The 21717-nt window shown below is 47.0% G+C and overlaps 1 protein-coding gene across 3 annotated transcripts in view; it reads left to right on the top strand.

The window, feature by feature from the left end:
* LOC142563722 (uncharacterized) overlaps positions 1-21717 on the top strand; it is a 67962-nt gene that overhangs the window by 34417 nt on the left and 11828 nt on the right. For all 3 annotated transcript variants that reach the window (XM_075674317.1, XM_075674318.1, XM_075674316.1), the window contains exons 2-12: positions 7068-7262; positions 9178-9400; positions 10771-10865; positions 11015-11094; positions 12057-12187; positions 14175-14447; positions 15081-15165; positions 16952-17095; positions 18349-18426; positions 20593-20676; positions 21068-21373. In XM_075674317.1, coding sequence (XP_075530432.1) covers positions 7078-7262; positions 9178-9400; positions 10771-10865; positions 11015-11094; positions 12057-12187; positions 14175-14447; positions 15081-15165; positions 16952-17095; positions 18349-18426; positions 20593-20676; positions 21068-21373 — 1684 coding nt within the window. In that variant the 5' untranslated portion in view covers positions 7068-7077. The remainder of the gene's footprint in view (positions 1-7067; positions 7263-9177; positions 9401-10770; positions 10866-11014; positions 11095-12056; positions 12188-14174; positions 14448-15080; positions 15166-16951; positions 17096-18348; positions 18427-20592; positions 20677-21067; positions 21374-21717) is intronic.

Here is a 21717-nt window from a genome sequence, read left to right as displayed (position 1 = left end):
CGCGCGCGGCGCAGAGTCGAGCGAAAACGAAACCTTTCGACCACCCATACTACTGAAGGGCAACGTCAAAATGTTTTTTCTTAGAATTGAACAGAAGTAGACAAGTAGCATTTTCTTCCGACTTATAACCTAATGAAATGAACTTTTTAATACGAGTAGTTGAGTACTAGTGACAATTTATGAGGAGGAGTGTCTTCGTCATCGGGCTAGTACCGGAATGTAGCTGGGGGGTCTCACATCCTGTCATGCATTTACCTCAATTTCTCGGTTACTAAAGCTCTGTTCGCGATAGTATTGACCACGTAGACGTTCTATAGCATTTCTTTATCACTTTAACTTGACTCCATAGTAACCTTTAGTGGTCCCTTTAAGCGTGAAACGGGACCTTATGTTGAAAGCAATAGCGCGAAGCCTGATAACCCGCGTTGCGAAGAGCCCCATATATGAGACTTTTTTTTTTAAACTTGTTTCCGCGGGGCGGTTCAGGCGTCCGCGTGCGTTGCGTGTAGTATCACCTTTTACGCTCCCGTTATCTCCGAGTGCCCATTGTTTTCGCCGTCCCTCTCCACGGGCCTTTTGTCTCGTCGTGTTTGCACTCGCGAGAGGAGCAGAGAGACAGTGTGTGTGCGCGCGAGATAGAGCGATTGCGCTGTCTTTGAAGGAAACTTTGCTCTCGAGCGCTGCTTCTCCGTTCCCATTGTTTCAACGGTCGCTCACGTCTCGCCCGCTGGTGTGACGCAGACTGGAGGAAACACGGTCGTTTGGGGCCGAGTGGGAGGGGACATACGGCGGCTCTTGCGGGAGACGCGACGCGTCTGTCCAGTGTTTGCTCAGCTTGCTGCAGAAAGGGAAAGAGAGGGAAAAGGCGAGCGCTTTGATCCACTAGTGGAGGAAGGAGAAGCGACTGTTTTGAAGCCGAGTCACGAAAAAAAAATTTGCAGGATGCCTTAAGCTTCGCCTTTGTAAGAGTGGAACGTGATACATAGCATTCAAAGATCCCTTCTCACGCTTCCCGGCAACTGCAAATTATGTAGCCGTAATGCTTGCCGGGAAACGCTGGCGGTGAACACTATGCATGAAGGCTAGCCTTCTGGTAGAAACGCGGCCTCTTGCGTGGGCCGATCCCGGAGATAAGTCACGTCCCCAAAAAAAAAAATATTACTTCATTTTCAGGATTCTGTTGTTATTCCCCACTTTTATTATTTCAGTCTCAGAAGATTTAACGTATAAGGCATGCTCTGCCAGTGTTTTGTTTCATGACATATATCTTGTGGGCTGTCATTCTCAGAATTCCGAGGAAGTAGCTTTGTCAAGACCTGGTATGCGCAACTTTAGTGATGTAATGGCGTGGCACTATAACCGGCCTATACCGCGTATCCATACAGCAAGGCGTGGCATGTATACATATAGCTAAATATATACGGCAATTTTCGCTCACGGTACGTCGGGCGCCGCCATTGGGTTTTCTGCGAGACGGGGGGGGGGGGGGCGCCCTTGACGCTGTCGCATTAGTAGAGAGTTTTAGATTAGGGGCACGCAAGCGCTGGAGCCCGATAGCGCTCGGGGCCCAATGCCTTGCGTCCCGCGAACCTAAAACTCCCTAATATATACCATGTGCCCCACGTAACTTGCGCCAAAATTTAAATATGTCCGAGCGCCACATAGGTGGACAGAACCAAGGTAATTTTGTTTACCGTTGCTTGGAGCAAGTCACTGGCCCCGTGGCAGTTTTGCGTATTTCGCGGACTCTTCGTACAGGTATGGAAAAAAAAAAAAAGAAAAGCTTATGTTGCACCCATTGAAAGCTGGATCGGCAATCTTTCGGGATGATCTGAAATTTTCCTATTGACACTCTTGCTCTGAATGTAATATTTAAGGAAGTTGATTAATTAATAATATCGCGTAATTAGACGAAATAGCCAGACTTGCCCGAAGCGACGGAAAGCAACGCTATGCGGTACCTCGGTTCTGTCCGACTACGTGACGCGGCACTCGCACGCATATATTTAAAATTTTTTTTGCAAAAGTTGCACGTGTGACACCCCGTGTGCATCGAGGAAAGGCTCGTGGGAAATAGGCGCTCGTCGCGTATATGTATACGTGAGAGGAAATAAAGCGGCTATTTCCAGCCGTCCGTGCAGCGTGCGTGGACACGGAGGTAGGAGAGAGAGCTGGGCGGTAGCAATTACGTAACGAAATCGCAGCCAAGAACAACAACAAAAAAAAAGTTTGGCCCACCACGTTGTCGCGCCGCGGTGTGTTTTACCGTCTTCCGCCGCCGCCACCGGTGCGCGCTCTTCCTATACACTATAAAGAAAGTTTACACCCTTTGGGGTGGTTATCTGCCACACAACGATAATCGTCATCTGTCTTGCCCGCGTTTCCTTTCTTTAACGCGGCGAGCCCGGTACTTCCCAGTCACGAACGGCATACGCGTTATCCGCATGACATAACATCCCCGACAGGAAAGTAGCGGGCGCGGCGTTTTCAGGGAAGGAAACGCAAGCAAGGCAGATGACGATTATCGTTGTGCGGCAGAGATACACCCCAAAGGGCGTACTTTTGCCTAACACTCTTAGAAAAATTTACACCCTTTGGGGCGTATCTTGTCCCACAACAGTAATCGCGTCATCTGTCTTGCCCGCGTTTCCTTTCTTTAACGCTGCGAGCTCGGTACTTCCCGGTCACGAACAGCATGCACGTTATCAGTGTGACGCAGCATTCTCGACAGGAAAGTAGCCAGAGCCGAGTTTTCAAGGAAGGAAACGCAAGCAAGGCAGATGACGATTATCGTTGTGGGACAAATACACACCCCAAAGGGTGCAACCGTTTTAAGAGTGAAGAGTGTACTTTCGTGTCGGCAATGCTATGTCATGTTGATAACGCGCATGCCGTTCGTTACTGGGAAGTACCGGGCTCGCAGCGTTAAAGAGAGGAAATGCGGACGAGACAGATGACGTTTATCGTTGTGTGGCAAGATACAACCCAAAGGGTGCAGTTTTGTTTTAGAGCGTATAGAAGACGACCGGTGCGACAGCAGTAATTTGCCTCTAGCTTGCTGCGAAGTTAACGAAAATGGAGCTTTGAAAAAGTCACACACGCCTTGTCACTCTAGCGCGATTTAGTGTTTCTCTTCAACTGGTGTGCCATAGCAGTGCAGAGTGCGCGTGCGTGATGCAGTTGGGTTAGTCTGCCAGCTCCGTGCAGCCTGTGTGCCTGCTTTCGCTGGGCGGCCGTGTCGCGTCGTCATTCACAGTTTCACTCTCTCGCCGCACCCTTCCTTTTGCAAAAAAAAAAAAGAAAAGACATTATTAATGTACTGCAACTGCGTCCCAATAGAAAGTCAGTAGGAGCCCAAAAACGAATTCTACAACGGCGTTTCTAAAAGTCAAAGTCAATTTGTGATTGTTTAAATAGGTTTTGCCGTCTCCGCATAGCACTCGTACTGAATAATTTTGAACACCACTTTTGTATCTGTTTTATTTTTGACGCGCAACCGCAAGCCCGATGCGCAAACGCGTTTGCATTGTTCGGAGGGAAAGAACGCCGATGTGCGAACAAACGCGACTGAAACTTTATTTCACACTGTAACTTGGAATAATGCACCCATTCTTGGCCAGTCCTCCGTGAAGTGTATGACAGCCACATTTTCAATGAACAACGGCAACTACTACAGCAGTGACACTGTAGCGGAAGGTTAAATTTATTTGAAAGGATCGCCGTATGTATTATAGCTTCTTGTCACGGGAGCAACGCAACAAAAACGAGGCACGCGTTGTCACAGGATGTCACGTGACAAAAAGGACGCATGCATCGCTGCGTGTATTGTGTCGCCTTTACTGTGGTCTGTGTTTTCGCACTGTGCTATTCCTGCTTAAAAAAAAAAGAACATTGCCGTACCGCTCATGTTACACAACTATCCTATCGAGTGGCTGCAGCCGCAGAAGGTGAGCACAAGCGTTAAAAAACACATGTGGAAGGCATATTTAAAGACAAATTTCTTCACCCGCATCAGCCATGAATGGAAGCGTCCCGACGTGTGACAGGCAGTGACGTAACTAGGTCGTCTGCCACCCCGGGCCCATAGGTCTTCTATGGAAGAAGCTCTATACTTGAAAGGAACGTTTGTTCCTTTCAAGTAGAGCCTCCATTTGAGAGTCGGCGCTCTGGTGTGTTTAGGATGGAGGAGATTTGGGCGTGTTGGTTTTGCATCTTGACGCGAGAGGCGCGCGAACGAGGACAGTGGCGTCGTCGTTACCCGAAGATGTGTTCAAGTCGACCCAGATCCGTTACGTCGCTCTGCGCACGAATAATGTGCGAGTTGTGCTAGAATGACGCGGATTCGGCAACGACGGAAGCGCGGCGATTTTGGTTGAACGAACACACGCGTTCCACTCCCTCACTCCTTCCGCCACGGGGGAGAAGCCCGCTTCGCGCCTCCTTTGTTTGACGTGGCTCTGTTTGCTGCTCGAGATAAACCGGCGCGCCCAACCTTGGGGCTCTTGGAGCATCACTTGTGCGCGTCCCCCATTGTTTCAACGGTCGTCTCACTCGAGCGAGAGAGAACAATCTTTATCGAGCTCGCTCGCGCGGGGAGCGCCAGCAGATGGTCGCACTTGTCTCGGCGTGCAGCTAAAGGCCAACGTCCGCGCTTCGATCGCGCTGCGTGACTTCTGCGTGAAAGCGAGTCCTTCGTCTGCTGTAATCTCTCGAACGATCGTTGTTGCGGATAGTAAAACACACTTGGCCGAAAATAAGACCTAAAAAAAAAGAAAGAAAGGGAGGAAGGAGTCTTTATTTCAAGCTGTGGAAAGCAGACTTTCTGCCACGGGTTCACTGCGCCAATGAAATACGTTATCCGGTTCTTCTAAACCCTCGAGATTAACGCTGAAAAAGGGGTTTTTCGAGTTAACTAGAATATATAAAAGAAAAAAAAATAAGAAAGTGGTGCGTCAAACAGGCAGTTAATTAATGACGTAACGTTGCCACGGCTCACGCTATTTGAAATTCCCGCGCTTGAATTGATCTCGCCCGACCTGTGACGTCAAGGCAACTAGCGCCGCTTTTCTACTTGCCATTCTCTGACATCGAAATTTGATTTATGGCCTCATATCTCGGAGGACTTGTACGATTCAACGAAGTGACAATTGGGGCTGCCTGGTGGGTGAAAAAAAAAAGAAATACAGGCAGCGCATTTCAGAGACTATGTTTGTTGTCTGCGGACAGGTTTGTCGTCTGCTCTGCGCCTCGTCGAAGAGCGCCGTGTTGTTTCTTCGCATTCGTATTTCAACGTTCCCTCTGCGACTTGCGATATCCGCAACGTCGCTTCTTACATTGTTATCGTTGCCAGTCGTCCGTCCGTGGTCGACTGGAACGCGTGCAGCCTGACACGGCGCTGTTAGGGCGTGCCTCGTTTCCCTTCTTGGCGGATCACTCCTGCAACAAAGCGCACCTGTGGTTGCCAAATGGCATTCGCTTTGAGAAGCGTGCGTGGCATTTGCGACGTCATCTGCCATTGCGTATTTGCTGTGATAATCGGCGATACACAGTGATGCCACGACATATCTTCAATGTGCGTGGGCTCTGTGACTTCAGCTCAAGTCGGGTGTTGACGTCACAGAGAAGTGGGTTGCATAGAATTGACCCCCTCTGTCAAAGGGTCGGCTGACAAGCATTGTGATGGATTAGTATAGTAGAAATTAGAGCTAGTTGGTAACTGGTCGTATTGAAAAGGGTAGGGCCGGTGTAGGCGGTATGCACACAGATTACAACGCAGAGAATGCTCTCTCTTCTGTGCTGTTTATTTGTGCTCACCCCCCCCCCCCCCTCCATTAACACACACAAATGCATGCATTCTCCTTTGAAGGCTGATGGATGTAGCTCCTAAGCATAAGGTAAGAGGTAGGATGCTTGAGACGGCATTTACTAGTAATGCTCTGCAGCTAGATCTGTTGGTTTTCCCCTGCTCGAAAGTTAGTCCTCGGAATTCACGACTGATGACATTTTGAGGGTGAAAAAAAACCATTCCATTGACATGCCTGGTTTGATTTCTATTAGAACAATTACGGGATTGTCTCGTAACATTAGAGCCGTGTGCAAAGAAACCACCCTACTGAAACTTTCATTGCATGCTTCATTGTGGAGGGTAACTGTGGCGTCTGCGTACATGTGCTGGTATGGTGGACAGAATACGCGGGGGGGGGGGGGGGGGGGGTACAAGCACGGTTGTTGGCAGAATAATGGCAAATAGTGTGTGGCTTTGTGCTGCAATGCTGCAATTACTTCAGCAGTAGCTGCGTGGCTGTGCAAGGACTGCAGAATGGCACACAGCCCCAGAAGAGCGAGCGCGTGCAAGTGTTCACGGCCCATAAAAAAAATGTTCATCTGCAGATCCAGAACAGCAAAGAATGCGCGCATGCATCACCGCATGTCAAACACATAAGCAACAAAAGCAGTATCATGGATTGAAGAGAATCGTGCGGAGCTAGCACAATGCACGCACAACCACAGGTAAACTTGAGTAACCACTGAGAGCGGGGCTAGAGATGAAATTGGTAGGGGAGACAATGGTGCACTCCATCTTCAAGTGATTCATTTGCTTCTGTAATGCCCAGCTTTGACGCTTGCAAAGACGGCCTCCCTCCACAACAGGGGAATCGATTGGCATGTCTTGTTGGCCAGACGGCATGCCGCTGCCCCGGGTGTGGGTAGGTCTGGATTTTTCTGCATAGCCAAACCTCCTCCACTGTTAGTTGCGGCTTTGGCGCGGCGAGTTCTTGGCAGGTTAAAGAATAGGCTAAGCGGGGAAAAGTAATTTGGAGTCCTCCCACTATGGCGTGCTTCATAATCGGATTGAGGTTTTGCCGTCTAAAACCCACAATTCCATTTTAACTAAGTATTGTCAACTGGTTTGGCAAATAGCCGTCTTAGTTGTAAGCTTCTGGTTTTTTTTCTCTCTTCTCATTTCTCTTTTGCTGCAACCTGTTCTTCGTGAAGACAGGAAAACTTTTAATGTTCTTCCTTTGTGGAACGTCCTTTCTCACCTTCATCTTCTCGACTTTGTGCAGGCACAACGTCATGTCCGAATACTGCCTCCAACCGTGCAGCACGAACCGGAACATCATGTTTGTCAAGACGAGGGAGCCCATTGCGGACGATGTATTCAGCCCTGCGTCGTCGCCCAAGCGACTCTGCCTCGACATCGAGTCCCGAACTTCCTGTGACGACGTGGACAAGATAGCTCGCATCATCCTGACACCCACGTGAGCCCTTGATATTTTCCGAGCAGCTTGATGTTTTGAGTATTGTAGTACACAGTATGTATATCTTTTTCTTAGTTTGGAAGGAGATGCTAAAGGGAAACACCAGACTGGTTTAGCGTGAAAAAGGTGTTCTTTCAAAACTCTTCTTCTTAAGTTAATTTCGCTGTAGGTTCACCAGTAGGAGAGAAAGGGAAGGCCGAAGTTAAATTTAAAAACATTTTCTGCTGGAACTTCAGTTTCGATACTTCAGTGTGACACGACAGGTTCTAAGCTATTTTCCTGTATCTTGTACATGTTACGGTGCAGTAAATGTTCTTGAAACTTGCTTAGTTTAGTACTTCACTTCATCAAGATACAATATGGTTAATCTTTACTTATACAACATAGTTAACCTTTACTGATATAACGTCAACTAGGCCTGAGTACATGCTGTCGAAATTCTTCATGTCACAGCAAGCTGATGTGGGAACCTTGAGGCAGTGCTACTGCCCGTATCTGTCTTCATGCCTTTTCTGGCTCATTATAGCGTGTCTCACTCTAAGACTGTCACTTTAGGTATTGTAGAAGTCTAACTTGCTAACACAATTCAACGTAGTGCTCTCTTTAGCATCTCTTTAGTGCTTTTTGATTTAGTTTCATGTTGGCTGAACTCTCCTACGATAGGACCACAGTGAACACAGAGGCAGGACGTGGTTTTTTGTTCTGTTGAAAGCTACTGAGCGAACAAACCTTATTCTTTTATATTTTAAACAGTTTAGGTTAAATGTTAAGCTTGTTGGGCTGAAAGTACTTGAAAGCTGTAGTGGACAAAGTGAACTACAATGAAACTTGCAATTTATGACCTTCAGGTTACAGCACAAAAACACTGTAAATCGCGCATCTTCAAAACCTGGAAATTAGTTAGTTGCACTGCTGTAGCCCCCCTTCCCCGGTCGACAGCATGTGAGTGGAGTCTTTTTCTTGAGCAAAAGTCTTAATCATAGTGGAGAGATGGCCATGCTGCAGAAAGGAGGGGGGGACTTATCCAGGAGACCCTGTTATCCCTCACCGGGGCTTTCCTGAACCCATAGTGTATTGGAATAGATGTTGAATAAATAAATTTAGCTTAACAACTTCCTCTAAGTTCACTACATAATGAAACACAGAAGGATGAAGATGACCTGTAAATAACACCCTTACTTCTTGTCTTGGCACAGTAGGACTAGAGATGTCCTTGTGGCAATAAACTCCCGACATTATCTCACTCACTCTCTCTCTCTATATATATATATATTAGGAGGTGTACTCATAAACAAGTTGGTAAAAAATGTTATTGTCCTATATGTACTTGAAAGGACACTAAAGAGCAAAATGAGTTTGGCTATTTTAGTAAATTACCCTGTCAGCAATACCAGAAAAGCCACTCTTGCCGAGCGAGGAGGCTTGATAAGTCAGAAGAGTTGCAAAGCCACACCACAATATCCACACAAAGAAACAAAAAACAAGGAAATGCAAGAAACACAAAGACAAAATTTTGACAGCGTCTTCTTGGGCCTAGTTAATTTTTTTGTTGGTCAAAATGGACTACATTGTATTCTAAAGGAAACAAAGGGGAACTTGGCAAGTTTTGTGAACACGCACTTCATTACAATGTCCCAAATACAAACATATAACTTGATATCCATGATGTCACTCTGATGCACTGGAGCTAGGGTCTGTGGCACAAAATTTTAAAGGATGCAACTTCAGCTTTTATTTTATCTCCTAGTAAACAACCTCTTACCGCAAAATTAAGACAAATGGAGTTTTGAAGGAATGTCTTACCATTGTAAACTGATCTGGTGCTTCTCCTTAGTGTTCCGTTAAACTAAAAGTAAACAAAGTGCGACTGCAAGTCGCGTTGCGTCACCTCCTCGCAAAACCACACACCTCGCAGGCCGCCGTCTGAGTCCCCCGTGAAACGGCCCCTCCAGGATGTCACCCTCCGTCACAACAACAGCGGCAGCTCTTCACCATCACTCCCACCATCACCCGGCACACCTACCAAGTCCAGCGGCGACTTCTTGGGGAGCCCCTCGGACCCCATGACACCAACGGCTCGTCTCAAGCTGTTATCCTGCCTGGCTGCAGAACGATTGCCCTATACGAGTGGCGAAAATGTAAGACAGATCATTCCTATACGAGGACCCGTGTTGCTCAACTGCTTGCCTACTCTCCAGAATTTTCTGTTAAGTTTATCAATCTGAATTCATTTTGGGGTTTTAGGAATGTTGGGTCAGGCTTTACGAAAGCGATTTTCTGTGTGTGAAAAATTTTTGCTTGTTGCTTTCCAAAAGCCTTTCGTTGGAAGTCTTGAAATAGTGAAAGGACACCAAGGGGGGACCTGCTTTGAGTATGTTTATTCAGAAGTTCCCGAAGCAAGTGAAATCGGCGTCAGTGAAGTTGCCGAAGAGGTCGCTGGGATCTAAAAATAATGTGTTGCATGTCAGTTAGTGCTGTTACAAGTTTCTTGAGTTCTGTGTTTAAAGGCAAGTCCTCATTAACAAAGTGAGCATCTCGCAAAAGGCGGGGATGTAGGACGAGCTTTTAAATATATGCATGCTCCAACCCCCTTCCCTTTCTCGTGTGTTGTGTCCGCTGGGATTTAGGAATTCTAAATTTCTCAGATTGGCAGTTATTTATGCGTTTCAGATTTTATCGTAAGGCGCCTGGCTTTTAGAGCTTCCTTAAAATTTCCATCCGTATTGCCGCCAATCGTTTCACAACATTTCATTTGCATCCACTCTTAGGGAAAAATTCATTTCAAAAGAATACAAACAGTCACAAACTATTTTTTCAGAGCCCGATTTTTCGGACCCACTCATAGAACCAGTGCAGAGCATGACCGAAATTTTGCCCTTGTTGCATACCTGACAATGTCTATAAAATTTTCAGCGGTTCACATCCGGAGTAACAAAACAATTTTCAACATTTTGGGTATCTTTCAGTTTTGGTTTTAGCATTTGTTTAATACTAAGGTTGGAAGGTCTGGGTATATATATTTCCATGTAGTGAGCAAATGTTGAAAAGGAAAACAAAAGACGATAAAATGGCAATGTCAAATAGACAGCAAATATGAGTGGCCAATATTCTAGTTAAGATTACCAAGATGAAGAAATGAAGTTGGGAAGACCATGTAATGTGTAGGGCGGACCGCTGGCGTCGGCTAGAATGACTGAATGGATGTCAGGGAAGGGTAAATACAGTCAAAGACTGCAGAGGATTAGGGGAGTGTGATGATGTTATTGAAATTTGCAGGCCTATAAGATGGGTTCAGCTGACTGAAGACAAGGGTGATTGAAGCTCTCTGGGAAGATGCCTTCCTCTAGCGGTGTACATAGATTAGGCTTGTGGTGATAGCGAAGCCTAAGCTGAAGGTTCCTCTCCGGCAAAATGACCCCGCCTTTGTCATCTGCATGCTGCCAGCTGCGTATTGTGCCGCGTCGCGTGATGTTGCCTTGTCACGCAACGTTCGGGTGTTCTCTCGTAGGGAGCGGACGACGAGCTCTCCAATCACAGCAGCAATTCTGAGAACCAGAAGCCGACCAGTCGGAAGGACAAGTCCCTTGGCTTGCTCTGTCAGGCGTGAGTCTTCTTTTTTCTTTGTTTTTCTTTTTACTACTATATTCCTTCTTGCTGCATTTGGCAGCATGCACAAAGCTGCATGAGTTACTTATGAGACTGCAAGTTAATTTTCTTGTTCTTGTTTTTCTTTTGTTCAATGTTCCTGCCAGGTTCTTGAGCCTTTATCCTGAATACACGAGTTCATCGGACCACATCATTGTTTCCCTAGACGAAGTCGCCAAGCACTTGGGTGAGTGAGTACTGGAACAGTGAGAAAATTGCACAGGCAGCAAACTTGAACGGGCTCTGATCATTGTAATAATTTTATCACATGAATTCACAGAAAATATGTGTTTTACTTTTGCACTAGATATGAAAGCACTTTGCTTGTTTGCAAGCATGGTTATTTCAGGATGATTCAGTTTCACTGGGATCATACATCATTGTTTGAATTGTTTGAAAAAATACTCAATATGACATGCATAGTGTCCAAAACACTATGAGTGGCTTCCGACTGCTTCATGTAATTGTGGCATATGCGAACATAAACGCAACAAAACACTACACAAAGAAAAACCTTCACAGAGGTAAGTAAATCTGAGCAACATGTACATCAAAGATATACTACAAGGTAGCTATCATAGCCTTTGGATGTCCTAGAGGTCTGTTTGGCCACTGCCGGAAATCTACCCATGACTATGCAAACGCTTCACTCTATCCGAGCTTAATACTTCTATACTCACTGCTATAAATTATGCGTGTTGCTGTGTACTGTGCTGGCTCTACTACGCTGGTTCCACTCAGTACAATGCGCATGTGCCATCTCGATACCAGTCATGCCCCCACATGTTGGAAAGGTGCCCAACATGGTACTAGGTTCCCTCCCTCCTGGCTAGGGTGAAGTTTTCTTCAAGTGGCCAAGCTTTCCAAGAAATCCATACTGGATTTTCCTTGTAGTAGCTTTGGATTATCCTATTTTTTTGGACTACTACTGCGTTTCCCTTTCGTGAAACTTTTTCTACCTTGCAGTTGTTCGATCTGATTTGCAGATTTTATTGAGGTGTAATATATATAAACTGGTATTCTGCTGTCGTACCTTTTGAAGCTTTTCTGTGCTTTTCCACAGTTTGAAAAGAGCTGTGCATTACTACGTGGGAGTGTTATTGTGGTGATCTGTGCAGTAATAACTGTGCTCTGAATGGCGGTGTGCAGGCGTAGAGAGGCGGCGAGTGTACGACATCGTCAACGTCCTCGAGAGTGTCGGCATGGTGACGAAGGAGGCCAAGAACAAGTACCGCTGGTTCGGCAAGGGGGCATTGCTGGAGACCTTGCCAAAGCTCAAGGTAACCACTCCGCTTCCTTTGCATCTTCTGCCTCTCCTTTATCAGCAGCATATAGCTGCTTCAAGTTATTTGAAAAGAAGAGCAAGAACACCCCACGTAAGAGCGCAGCTGAGGAGACTTGTGATATGTGAAGTTTGTCTTTCTTGAGCACAGTACAACGGTTGTGCATGCTCTCGCTCATCTATTGGCACTTCAGGTGCATGCTGAAGAACGTGCAGATACAGTGAACTTTTGTGAAGCGGCTGTCTGCCGTGGAGTTAAAGCCCCTCAATTTTCCAAAAGTAGCGACATTCTTAGATCTTTCCGCCACCCCGCTCTCCCCGACGTTTCCTCCTCCATGGCTCCTGTCGCCCCAGCCTCGTCCGCTCCCCCATTGGCCAATCTGTGTCACGTGGAAGCAGGCGCCGCGCTTTTGTACATTTTTTTTCTTTCCAGCGCGCTTCGACCGCCATTGTTGGCCCTGCCCGATGAAAGTGTGCGCAAACAGACTGATCGAGAGCATTAGCGGAACAAATCGAGTGTGCTAGGGACGAAAACTTAATTGTGATGCCGTGCTGCTGCGCCTTCGGTTGCCGCAACCGACACAGCGACGGCAAAAGGCTTCTTTCTTTACTATCCGGCGAGCCCAACGCACAAAGAAGAAAAGTGGGACTTCGAGGAAGTGGCAAGAAACGCACGGCTTTGTGAAGTGCCAGGGTTCCTCACAGCCTCTTCTTTTGAGCCTAGTTCACATCTGCCGCTTCGAGGAAGTGTATGTTTTCATGCTGTCCGTGCTTTTAGCGCGTTTAGGTTTACTATTCTTCAAATGTGCTGTCTTTGTTTCGTGTAGTTTCGTCTTGCGGCGAGAGTGTACGCATCTGCAGGTAGCCTGTGACATAAAAGCGACTTTATTCATGCTATATTTTGAACTCCACCAGAATTTAGCACATTCTCGACGCTTTTGCAAGGCTCACTATCACTTATAGATGCAGTCGCTTAGTTTCGAATCTACGCCCGCATATATTGATTCGGTTTGTGGTGATTAACGTTTTTAACGTCCCGGAGCGACTAAAGCTATGAGAGAGGTCGTAGTGAATTGCTCCAGATAACTTTATTTAGGTCGCCTGGGGATGTTTGACATGCACTTCGATCGTAGTTGTACGTGGGCCAGTAAATTCCTCGTTGGCGTTTCGTAATTCTCGCGCGGGCGCGGTAGCACTGCGCCAGAAGTTGGCACCTCGGCGTGATTGTATTTCTTTATTAGATTTTATTTACTAGTTGTAACAACATGTCAGTATTTCGTATTACTGAAGGCGCCTCCAGGGCACCAAAGCGGCAACGGGAGCACCTGTAATGTCACATGCTCTCCAGAGGCCTCTGTTAGCCGTTACATGTGGCCTCCTAGAGCAGTATTTGTTAAAAAAAAACAAAAAAAAACACTATCAGTTGTTGTGATTACCAAAGCACCGTAACAAAAAAAGCGCTCCGCGACTGCTGCAATATACCGCGCCCGTGCGAGGAGAATTATTGAACACCAACAAGGAATCTGCAAATCTTTGTGTTATTTTCTCCCTTTCTCATATTTTTTAAAAATTTTGCGTGATTAGACATGCGACACACAAGAGGCTTCAGACAAGATGACCTGAACTTGTGCAAACACTAAAACTTGTTATTCCAAATACTAATGTAAAGGAAGGAATATCGCGCAGCTGACAGGTTACATACTCGAATAAGACTTGCGAAGATATAATGCACTGAAAGGCTGGTGCAAGAGAAGAGGCAACGCAAAATGTGAAGATAGAGTGGCACTGCCTGTGAAATTGCCAAGAAGAGAAAGACACTGCGTTAACAAATGCCATTTTGAGGCTTTGTCTTACCTAACTTTTCATATCAATTAGGCTTGAACGAACCATAGGAGTTTGGCTCTTATATTCATGAGGACCAGATCGTTGTACATGTAAGGATGGTGAGCGGTACCAGAGATGTTGTTTTCCTTTCCAAACTCCAGGCCCTCTCGGAGAAAAGCAACATAGCAGGCCAAATCCACTCGGTGAAGGACTTCGAATTCAACCACTCCCTCGAGATGAGCAGCCAGTTGTTTGTGGTGCCATCCAACGAGGCCATCAACTCGGGTCAAGTCACGGCAGCGTCCATGACGGCCGACAACGGAGGAGGGGGCGGAGGAGCCGGCATGGCCACCCTCCAGGACTTGGAACTGCGTCGAGAGAAGTCCATGGGCATCATGAGTCAGCGCTTTCTCATGCTGTTCCTGACATCGCCGGTGAGCCCTGGCAAGGTTCTTTGCAGAGCCCGCCAAATATCCACTAAAGAAATGCCTACATCACCATGCGTCTGCGCATGCTTCAGCAGCTGTACATTCCAGACGGAAAACAGCTGCCAGTGCCGGTTGCCATGGTTACCTTATTATAACATACGCCTTTAATTTTTTTTCTGGAAAATGGGTCCAAAGATTGCCCACACATTTCAAGTGGATACAAAACCAAAACCTCGTTTGTTGCATTGACAACTGCCTACTGTCGGAGTAAACTTTTTGCCATTGCTATCACGAGATGACGACAACACATTTTCGAGTAGCTTGAGTGACATTGACGGATTATATTCGTTAACAAAGATCGAAACTCATTTCATGTGGTGTAATTTAGCTTCCTATTTAGCGCTTGCAATGTCACAGGTGCGGCGAATGTGCCATTGGTTTTTTTGTGTGTGCAATTATTTTATGTTGTGAGTTGCTTAACTATTCTGTAAAGTAGCTTGTGCAGTATGTATGCATTGAACCATAGCAATGTGGCTTGCCAGACGTGGTGTAGTGGCCTGCCGGCTTTCTTTTTGTTTTCATAGCAGAGCGAGTACGCCCATTCCATTCGTGCATTCATGTATCCCGCTCTCATTGCAGCCAAAAACAGTAAGCCTGGACTTGGCTGCCAAAGTACTCATTGGTGACCCAACAGTCGACAAGACACAGTCCCTAGTCTACAAGAGTGAGTAGCACGACTTTTCTACTCACTCTTTTGTGATCCATGACTGCCAAGTCCGAGGATTGGCTTGAAGCTGTTCTCTTGTGGTGTCATTGAAGAGTGCTTTTTTTTTTTACATGACAAACTGCATCCAATGTTACACATGGCATGGGACAGTTAGCATGTAAGCAGTGTGTTTACTTATGGCAGGTGATCAAGGCATACGTGTAGTTACAATTCAGGTTCATAATATTCGAGAGCTATGAGATCTTAAGTGGTGTGTGAGCCCAAATTTCTTGTTTCCTTTTTTGGATAGCTGTTTAACCTTGATATACAGTAATACCTTGTTGATGTGACCCCGTTTTGTATGATTTCCCAGTGCCAGTTTTCATGATCACGCACGCAAAATATGACCCAATGCACTTACGTTTCTTTTTTACCGGTTAATACATTCCTGGAAAACAATCTTTCAGCACCAACGCCCAGTATACCACGAAACTGCAACCATATGATACATTTTCTGGCCACTAGGTCCCATGCAAACAAGAGCATGGGCAATCAAAAGCAGTATAAGCGCACGGGATGGCAGCTTCGCTGCAGTGCTCTCCTGCCCGTGTCACACAGTAATGCCGCCATGCATCTGGTTTCCCATTCCGCTACTAGCAATATGTTCTCGCAGACCGTCGCATGTCGCCAATCACAGCTCCGGCCGTCAACCCTATTGCAATGAGCATCTTCACTTATCTGTTTCACAGCGTACGTGGCATAGGAAGCGTATACTGCATGCTTTTAATAGGCAATAAATTGGGCCCCTATTACCTGCGCCAGGCGGTGTGAAAAGGGCATCGTGTTTCGTTCGGGCAGCATCGCATTCCGGCGTTGCCTGCCAGATTGACTTTGTCTCTGTTTCCTATCGCGCTTCTCGGTTCGCTCAGGCCCAACGAGCTCGATGTGTGTCGGCATCGCGTGCCGCAAAGGATTCTCGCGGAAGTGGGTGCGGGAAACCTTCCCACCGAAATGCGCACCTGAAGAAGTTGCTGACCCAGGCCGAACTTCGGCGAGCGCGAACGTGAGCTTGCCGAAGCTGCAAGAACTACGACGCGCGTCTTAGGGCCATTCGGGCCCCACCAAATCGACGCGCGTCAGCATCTTGTGCGGCAACACTTCGCATTGCATAGGTGTCAACTACAGTTGAGTCTGCCAAGTTTTTTGGTGACTTTGGATTATGTGTTTTCCTAGTTAATGTTTTTTTTCTGGCATTTTTTTGCAGAACGTATGTATGAGGTTCTACTGTAATGAAAACGGATATCATTATGCATTGAATATATGCTTACAACAAATGTCAGATAGGAGAAATTATTGAGCAATGAAACTAGTAGAAAATGTTCTGCACTGATATTGGATAAAACGAACATATTTTTTGTATTGAATGTGACTTCGTTGTAATGAAGCTTTGCTGTGGTGCTTAAATTTTAAATCATTGCACATGCAACTACAGGGGGGGCCATAACGTTTGGTTAGTGAGCTTTGATACAATCAATTATTGCATATAAGCAGCAAATATAAAATTTAGTTGGTCATACTTTATTTCAACAAGTATTCTCCTATAATGGTATCAAAAAGGTATTTTCGTGTGAGGTATGACTGTTACGACAAAAACGGTGTACTTTAATTGTTTGCCCTTTATTTCCACAAGCATGTGCAAATACTGGCTTTTCGGTACATTGAGCACATTCATGCGCTGCCTTTGTGTTTTCCTTTGCCGATGTCTTGACTGCCAAGTCATATGCGACTCTTTATTTGTCGACAGCCAAGATCCGACGGCTATACGACATCGCCAACATCCTGACCAGCCTGGGTCTCATCCGCAAAGTAACAGTGACCGAGTCCCGGGGCCGCAAGAGCGCTTTCAAGTACATAGGCCCCGACATCGGCTCAGCCAACACAGAGGAAGGTTAGTGTTTTTATGACATCAAGGGTGCGATCTTGTACGCATTCCAAAATAGAATGGAGGCGGTTCGTTCCACTGAGCAGCACACGATTGGTCAGTTTGAACCGTGACAAACGCCATGACGTCAATTGTGACGTGATATCTGCTGTCAATCATTCCGTGTCGTCTGCTATCGGACGAACGCAACGAAACGGACCGCCTATTTCGTGACTTAAAGAACGGACCGCCTCTGTTTGATTTTTGGAACTCGTACAAGATCGCACCCTAAAAAGTCACATTTGGTAGTGCTTTGTTGATGATCTGGGGTGTTGGCTGTCGGCGATTGCTTGTTGCCGTCAGCAGTGGAGAGGGTCTAGGGGAGGATCACACGAGTGGAGGGGGTTCACAATTGAGAGAGGGCAAGGGGAAGCTGGGGAATAGTGTGAACACGGAGGTAGTTTAGGCTCATTCGTGGCTACCATTGTCTCTTTCGTTGAAGATTTGGCTGTGGACAGCCAAGCTTGTCATTAGTACAGGCAGTATTCTGTGTTGGGATGTTCTGTCAAGTCATCGAATGGGAGCTGAGGAATTGCAAATTGTGGCCGGATGCAGAGTTGGTGCAGGCTATATTGTGGCCACCGCTGTGCTTTCGTTGCAGATTTGGCAGCGAACAGCCATATTTGTCATCAGTACAGACACTTTGCTGTGTTAGTCACTTTAGACGAGTCGTCGTGGCTTCAAAGCATGCGCTGGTGGGCGAATGTGTGTGTGCCAAGACAAGCAGAAAGAAAAATTGTAGCTCTCAGCTTATGCTAGCACGTGTTGGGACTTGCAAGCTTATGCTGGCCATGTTGGGAAGTTAGTGCATGAGTGTATACACAGTGTGAGCAGCTGAAAATACAACTGTACATATTCAGAGAGAGAGAGAGAGAAATGCAGGGACGCGAGTGGAAGCATTTGGTAACCAAATTACTTGTTATACTCGCAAGCACACTCTAACCATACCAGTATTTCATAAAAAGCATTTTATAGTTAGTAGTGCAACTGTGTGCAATAATGTGCGCAAGTTGAGCACACACTCCAGCCAACCAAAAGAGAGAGAGCGAAAAAAAAGGAAAAGCCCTGCCTTATTTTTTCAGATGCTTGCAGAAAGACAGAGACTTCAAACGGTTAAATGTAGTTTGAGTTTTGTTGAACATACAAGTCTTCTTTTGTCTTGTATACGAAGTCAGCTACCCTGAAGTTTCCGCTTTCTCGTTTTTCTTGTCGTGGCGCAGATATTCAAGTCCAGACACAGTCGCGGCACTCGCTTGTCGCCACGGGATTTTCGTTCAAGAGAAATGCGCTGTCGAAAGGTAAGCACGCTGCTGCAACACAAGCGAAGTTTGCGACATGCAAATTTAACGACCGCTTTACTCGTTCAAGGGACACTAAAGTTGGCGTATTAAGTCAAGCTAGACTGTCGGTTAAGTCGAGGTAGCTACCGTAGTGTCACTTACAATTTTCTACGAATTTGCATTTGCTGTTTTCAAAACTCGCAAACGCAGCGAGTGTTGATTTACGGAGTCGGCGTAACGGCTACAACTCACCTATTCGCCGTGACATTTTGGCAACACCGAATGTGTTGACTTGTATTCAGGGCTAAGGATCATTTGGTCAGGGGCGTGACAGGGGTGTGACCATAATCAGTGTTAGCAGCACTCATAGACTGCTGCTGCCACACTGCTGTGGACGAACTTCAGGCCGAGTTCAGCTTTCTTCAGTTGGAAGATCCGCTTTTCAAAGTAACTTCTCGGGAGCGGATTGACGAGCAGTGGTGGGCAGTCTGTGATATTCAATAAGTGGACAGTAGTTCTAAGTATGCCAAACTTTCGAAAGTGATGTTGGTTGTTTTTGCACTCCCGTATACCAATGCATCTAGATTGTGGAACAATTCTATAATGGAGGAAAAAAATGTACACACCCAGTTCCGTACCATCTGTTAAAAAATACATCGGGCTTCGTGGGGGTAAGAGTAAGAAAGAGCTGGGGGCAGGCCCTGTGTGCACAGGGCAGATAAGTAGTGCCTTAAGAATGGATGCCAAAAGAAGGAGTGGTAAACAACGAAAGCAGCTTCCAAATATTTTGGAAACAGCAGGCAAGCCGTAAAATTAGGCTTCTTAAACGTTAACTGACATATTAAATTATAGTAGTTTGAACCTGTTGTAAGGGGATTGTTCATGTTGAACAGATGTTGAAGTGCCTCGCCACACAGACAAATGGTTACGGAAAAGCAGATAGGACAGCACTTCGGTCACAGCTGAAATTTTTTTTGTTGAACAAAAGGACTACAGCAGAACCTCGTAGATCAGGCCCCTTTACGTACGATTTCCTCGCACCAACATTCACAAGCGAGAACACAAGCAAATGACCCAATGCAGTTGCGCTTCTTTTCTTTTATCGGTTCATACGGTCCTGGAAAACACGACCTTTCGGCCACTAGATCCCATGTGAACAAGAAAAGGTGTGAACGTGCACACGTCCGAGAACAGTAGCCGCCCGCCCATCTCACGGGGAAACGCCGGCACACACCAGCAAATATCCTCCCGTGTCTTTGCATGCCACATTCACAGCTATCACCGCCAAGCCTATTGCAATGAGCACTTCACGTGTTCTATTGACAGCGCGTGGGGCGCAGTGCCGTTGGAAGCGTACTGCACACTTTTAACTGGGAATAACCCAAATTCGCCGTCGTTCCCTGCTGCAGGCCGCGTGAAGTGAACATCAGGTTTCGCTCCAGCGGCATCGTAGGCATCATATTCTGGCGCCCACCAGCTCGATTTTATTTCGATTTCCCGTCGACGTCTCGCAACATGCGCTAGGCGATAGGAAAAGGACGGCGTGCTTCTCGGCTCACAGGGGCCTCACCAGCTGGATGCATGTTGGCGTCTCGTGGCCACGGCGATGCTCCCCAAGTGGGCACGTTCGAACTTCTTGCCGAAAATGCCCCGCTCGAAGAAGTTTGCCGACTGGGGCCAACTTCGAGAAGCGCCAACGTAAGCTTGCTAAAGCTATAGAAACAACCTGTATCTCGGGCTGCTCGGGGCCCACCAATGCGGCGCGAGTCGGCATCCCGTGCTACAAAAGATTGCTACAATTGCTACGAGAAAGGTGCTACGATTCACAGCACACTTCACATTGCGTAGATGCCAGCTGCAGTTGAGTGTGTGAAGTGTTTGTGACTTCAGGTTATACGTTTTTCCGGTTAGTAAGTCTTTTCTCGCGTTTTCTTCCACAGTGTATGAATGAGGTTCTGCTGTATATGCATAGCTCCACAATTTTATGCGCACTTGCAACAGAGTATACGCACAGTTTAATTTGACAGAACCACCTGTGACAGAAAGTGGCTTGCAATGTACTGGGATTGCACAGGCTATTGTATTTGGTAGCATTGCCTAACAGTAAAAAAGTCTATAATTGCATATGGCAGTGGTAGCATGTTGAAACAGTTGATTGACCTCAATTCTCTCTCTCTGACACAGACGAGAGTTCGATGTCAATGCCGCCGTCGCCGGGCTCTAATGAATGTACCGCACAAGTCCTGGAACTCCTGCAACAGACGCAAGGTTTGTGACATGCAAATTTCTCTGCAATGCACTTCTCTGCAATGCCCACTGCACCCAACTAGTGGGCGGCACCTGTTATCGCTTAAATGAGGATGAAGTGTTAGCGTGCGTGTGTCCGGGCTGGTCTCTTGCACATCTGTTCGCTACGAGAGCCCTGTCTACGTTTTCGACGTCGTTATTTGTGTACAAGCGAACTGTACGTGTACGCGCTGTTTGCGAAAATGACTACGGCGCAGTCGGCCAGGGAAACTACCTCGGAGGAAAGCTAGCTTTAGAATTATGAAAAGTGGGTCTATGTCTGGAGTGACTGTCAACGGCACAATTGTTTTCCCCATCTGGATTTGTTATACCAAGTGCAGCGGCCTCCTTCTTTTCTTTTTGCGCTTCACAGAACGCTCCAAGCGTGGCTCATCGCGGCTGATGCGGACGCACAGCGACGACATTTCGGCGCCCACCCGGAAGAGCCGCCGCGGACCCCAGTTGGCCTCGACGGCGACACCCGCGTCAACTGCAAAGACCCTGGTGCGGCACGCCAGCTTCCACGACATCTGTGAGGTCGCCGAGATGGAGCGGCGGCGTCTGTACTCGGAGGAGGAGGAGAACCAAAGGGACCTGTCCACCCACGACGCGCCGGTTGGCAACGACAGTGGCGCGGCTGGCGCGGACGAGCCTCCTGGCGGCGCAGAACCGGGAGTCGGTATGTTCTCTCTCTCTATCTCTCTTGCACTGCCCAGTGATGGCTTCCCCAGAGTAACGGAAACCAATTGTGTAGGCCACGCTTCGTGTACCGTGGGTGGCAGAAATGCATCGTGGCCGCCGGGCTTGGAAAAACACGTATATTACCACTTGCCGGAGACAGCATAGAATCCAAAACGTTGAGAAACTAGCACAGTGCCTGGGCGTGTCCTCCGAGATTTGGGGGTGCCCACGGTGTGGTGAGGGTCTTGGAAGCCATGTTCTGGCGTTGCATTCGCTGACCACCAGTTGCCTGCCCCATCTGCTATGGTGCTATTTAAAGAGTGTTAATTAAAAAGATTATAC

This window comes from Dermacentor variabilis, chromosome 11 (genome assembly GCF_050947875.1).
Source record: "Dermacentor variabilis isolate Ectoservices chromosome 11, ASM5094787v1, whole genome shotgun sequence".
NCBI lineage: Eukaryota > Metazoa > Arthropoda > Arachnida > Ixodida > Ixodidae > Dermacentor > Dermacentor variabilis.
This window is presented reverse-complemented; position numbering and strand designations above follow the sequence as displayed.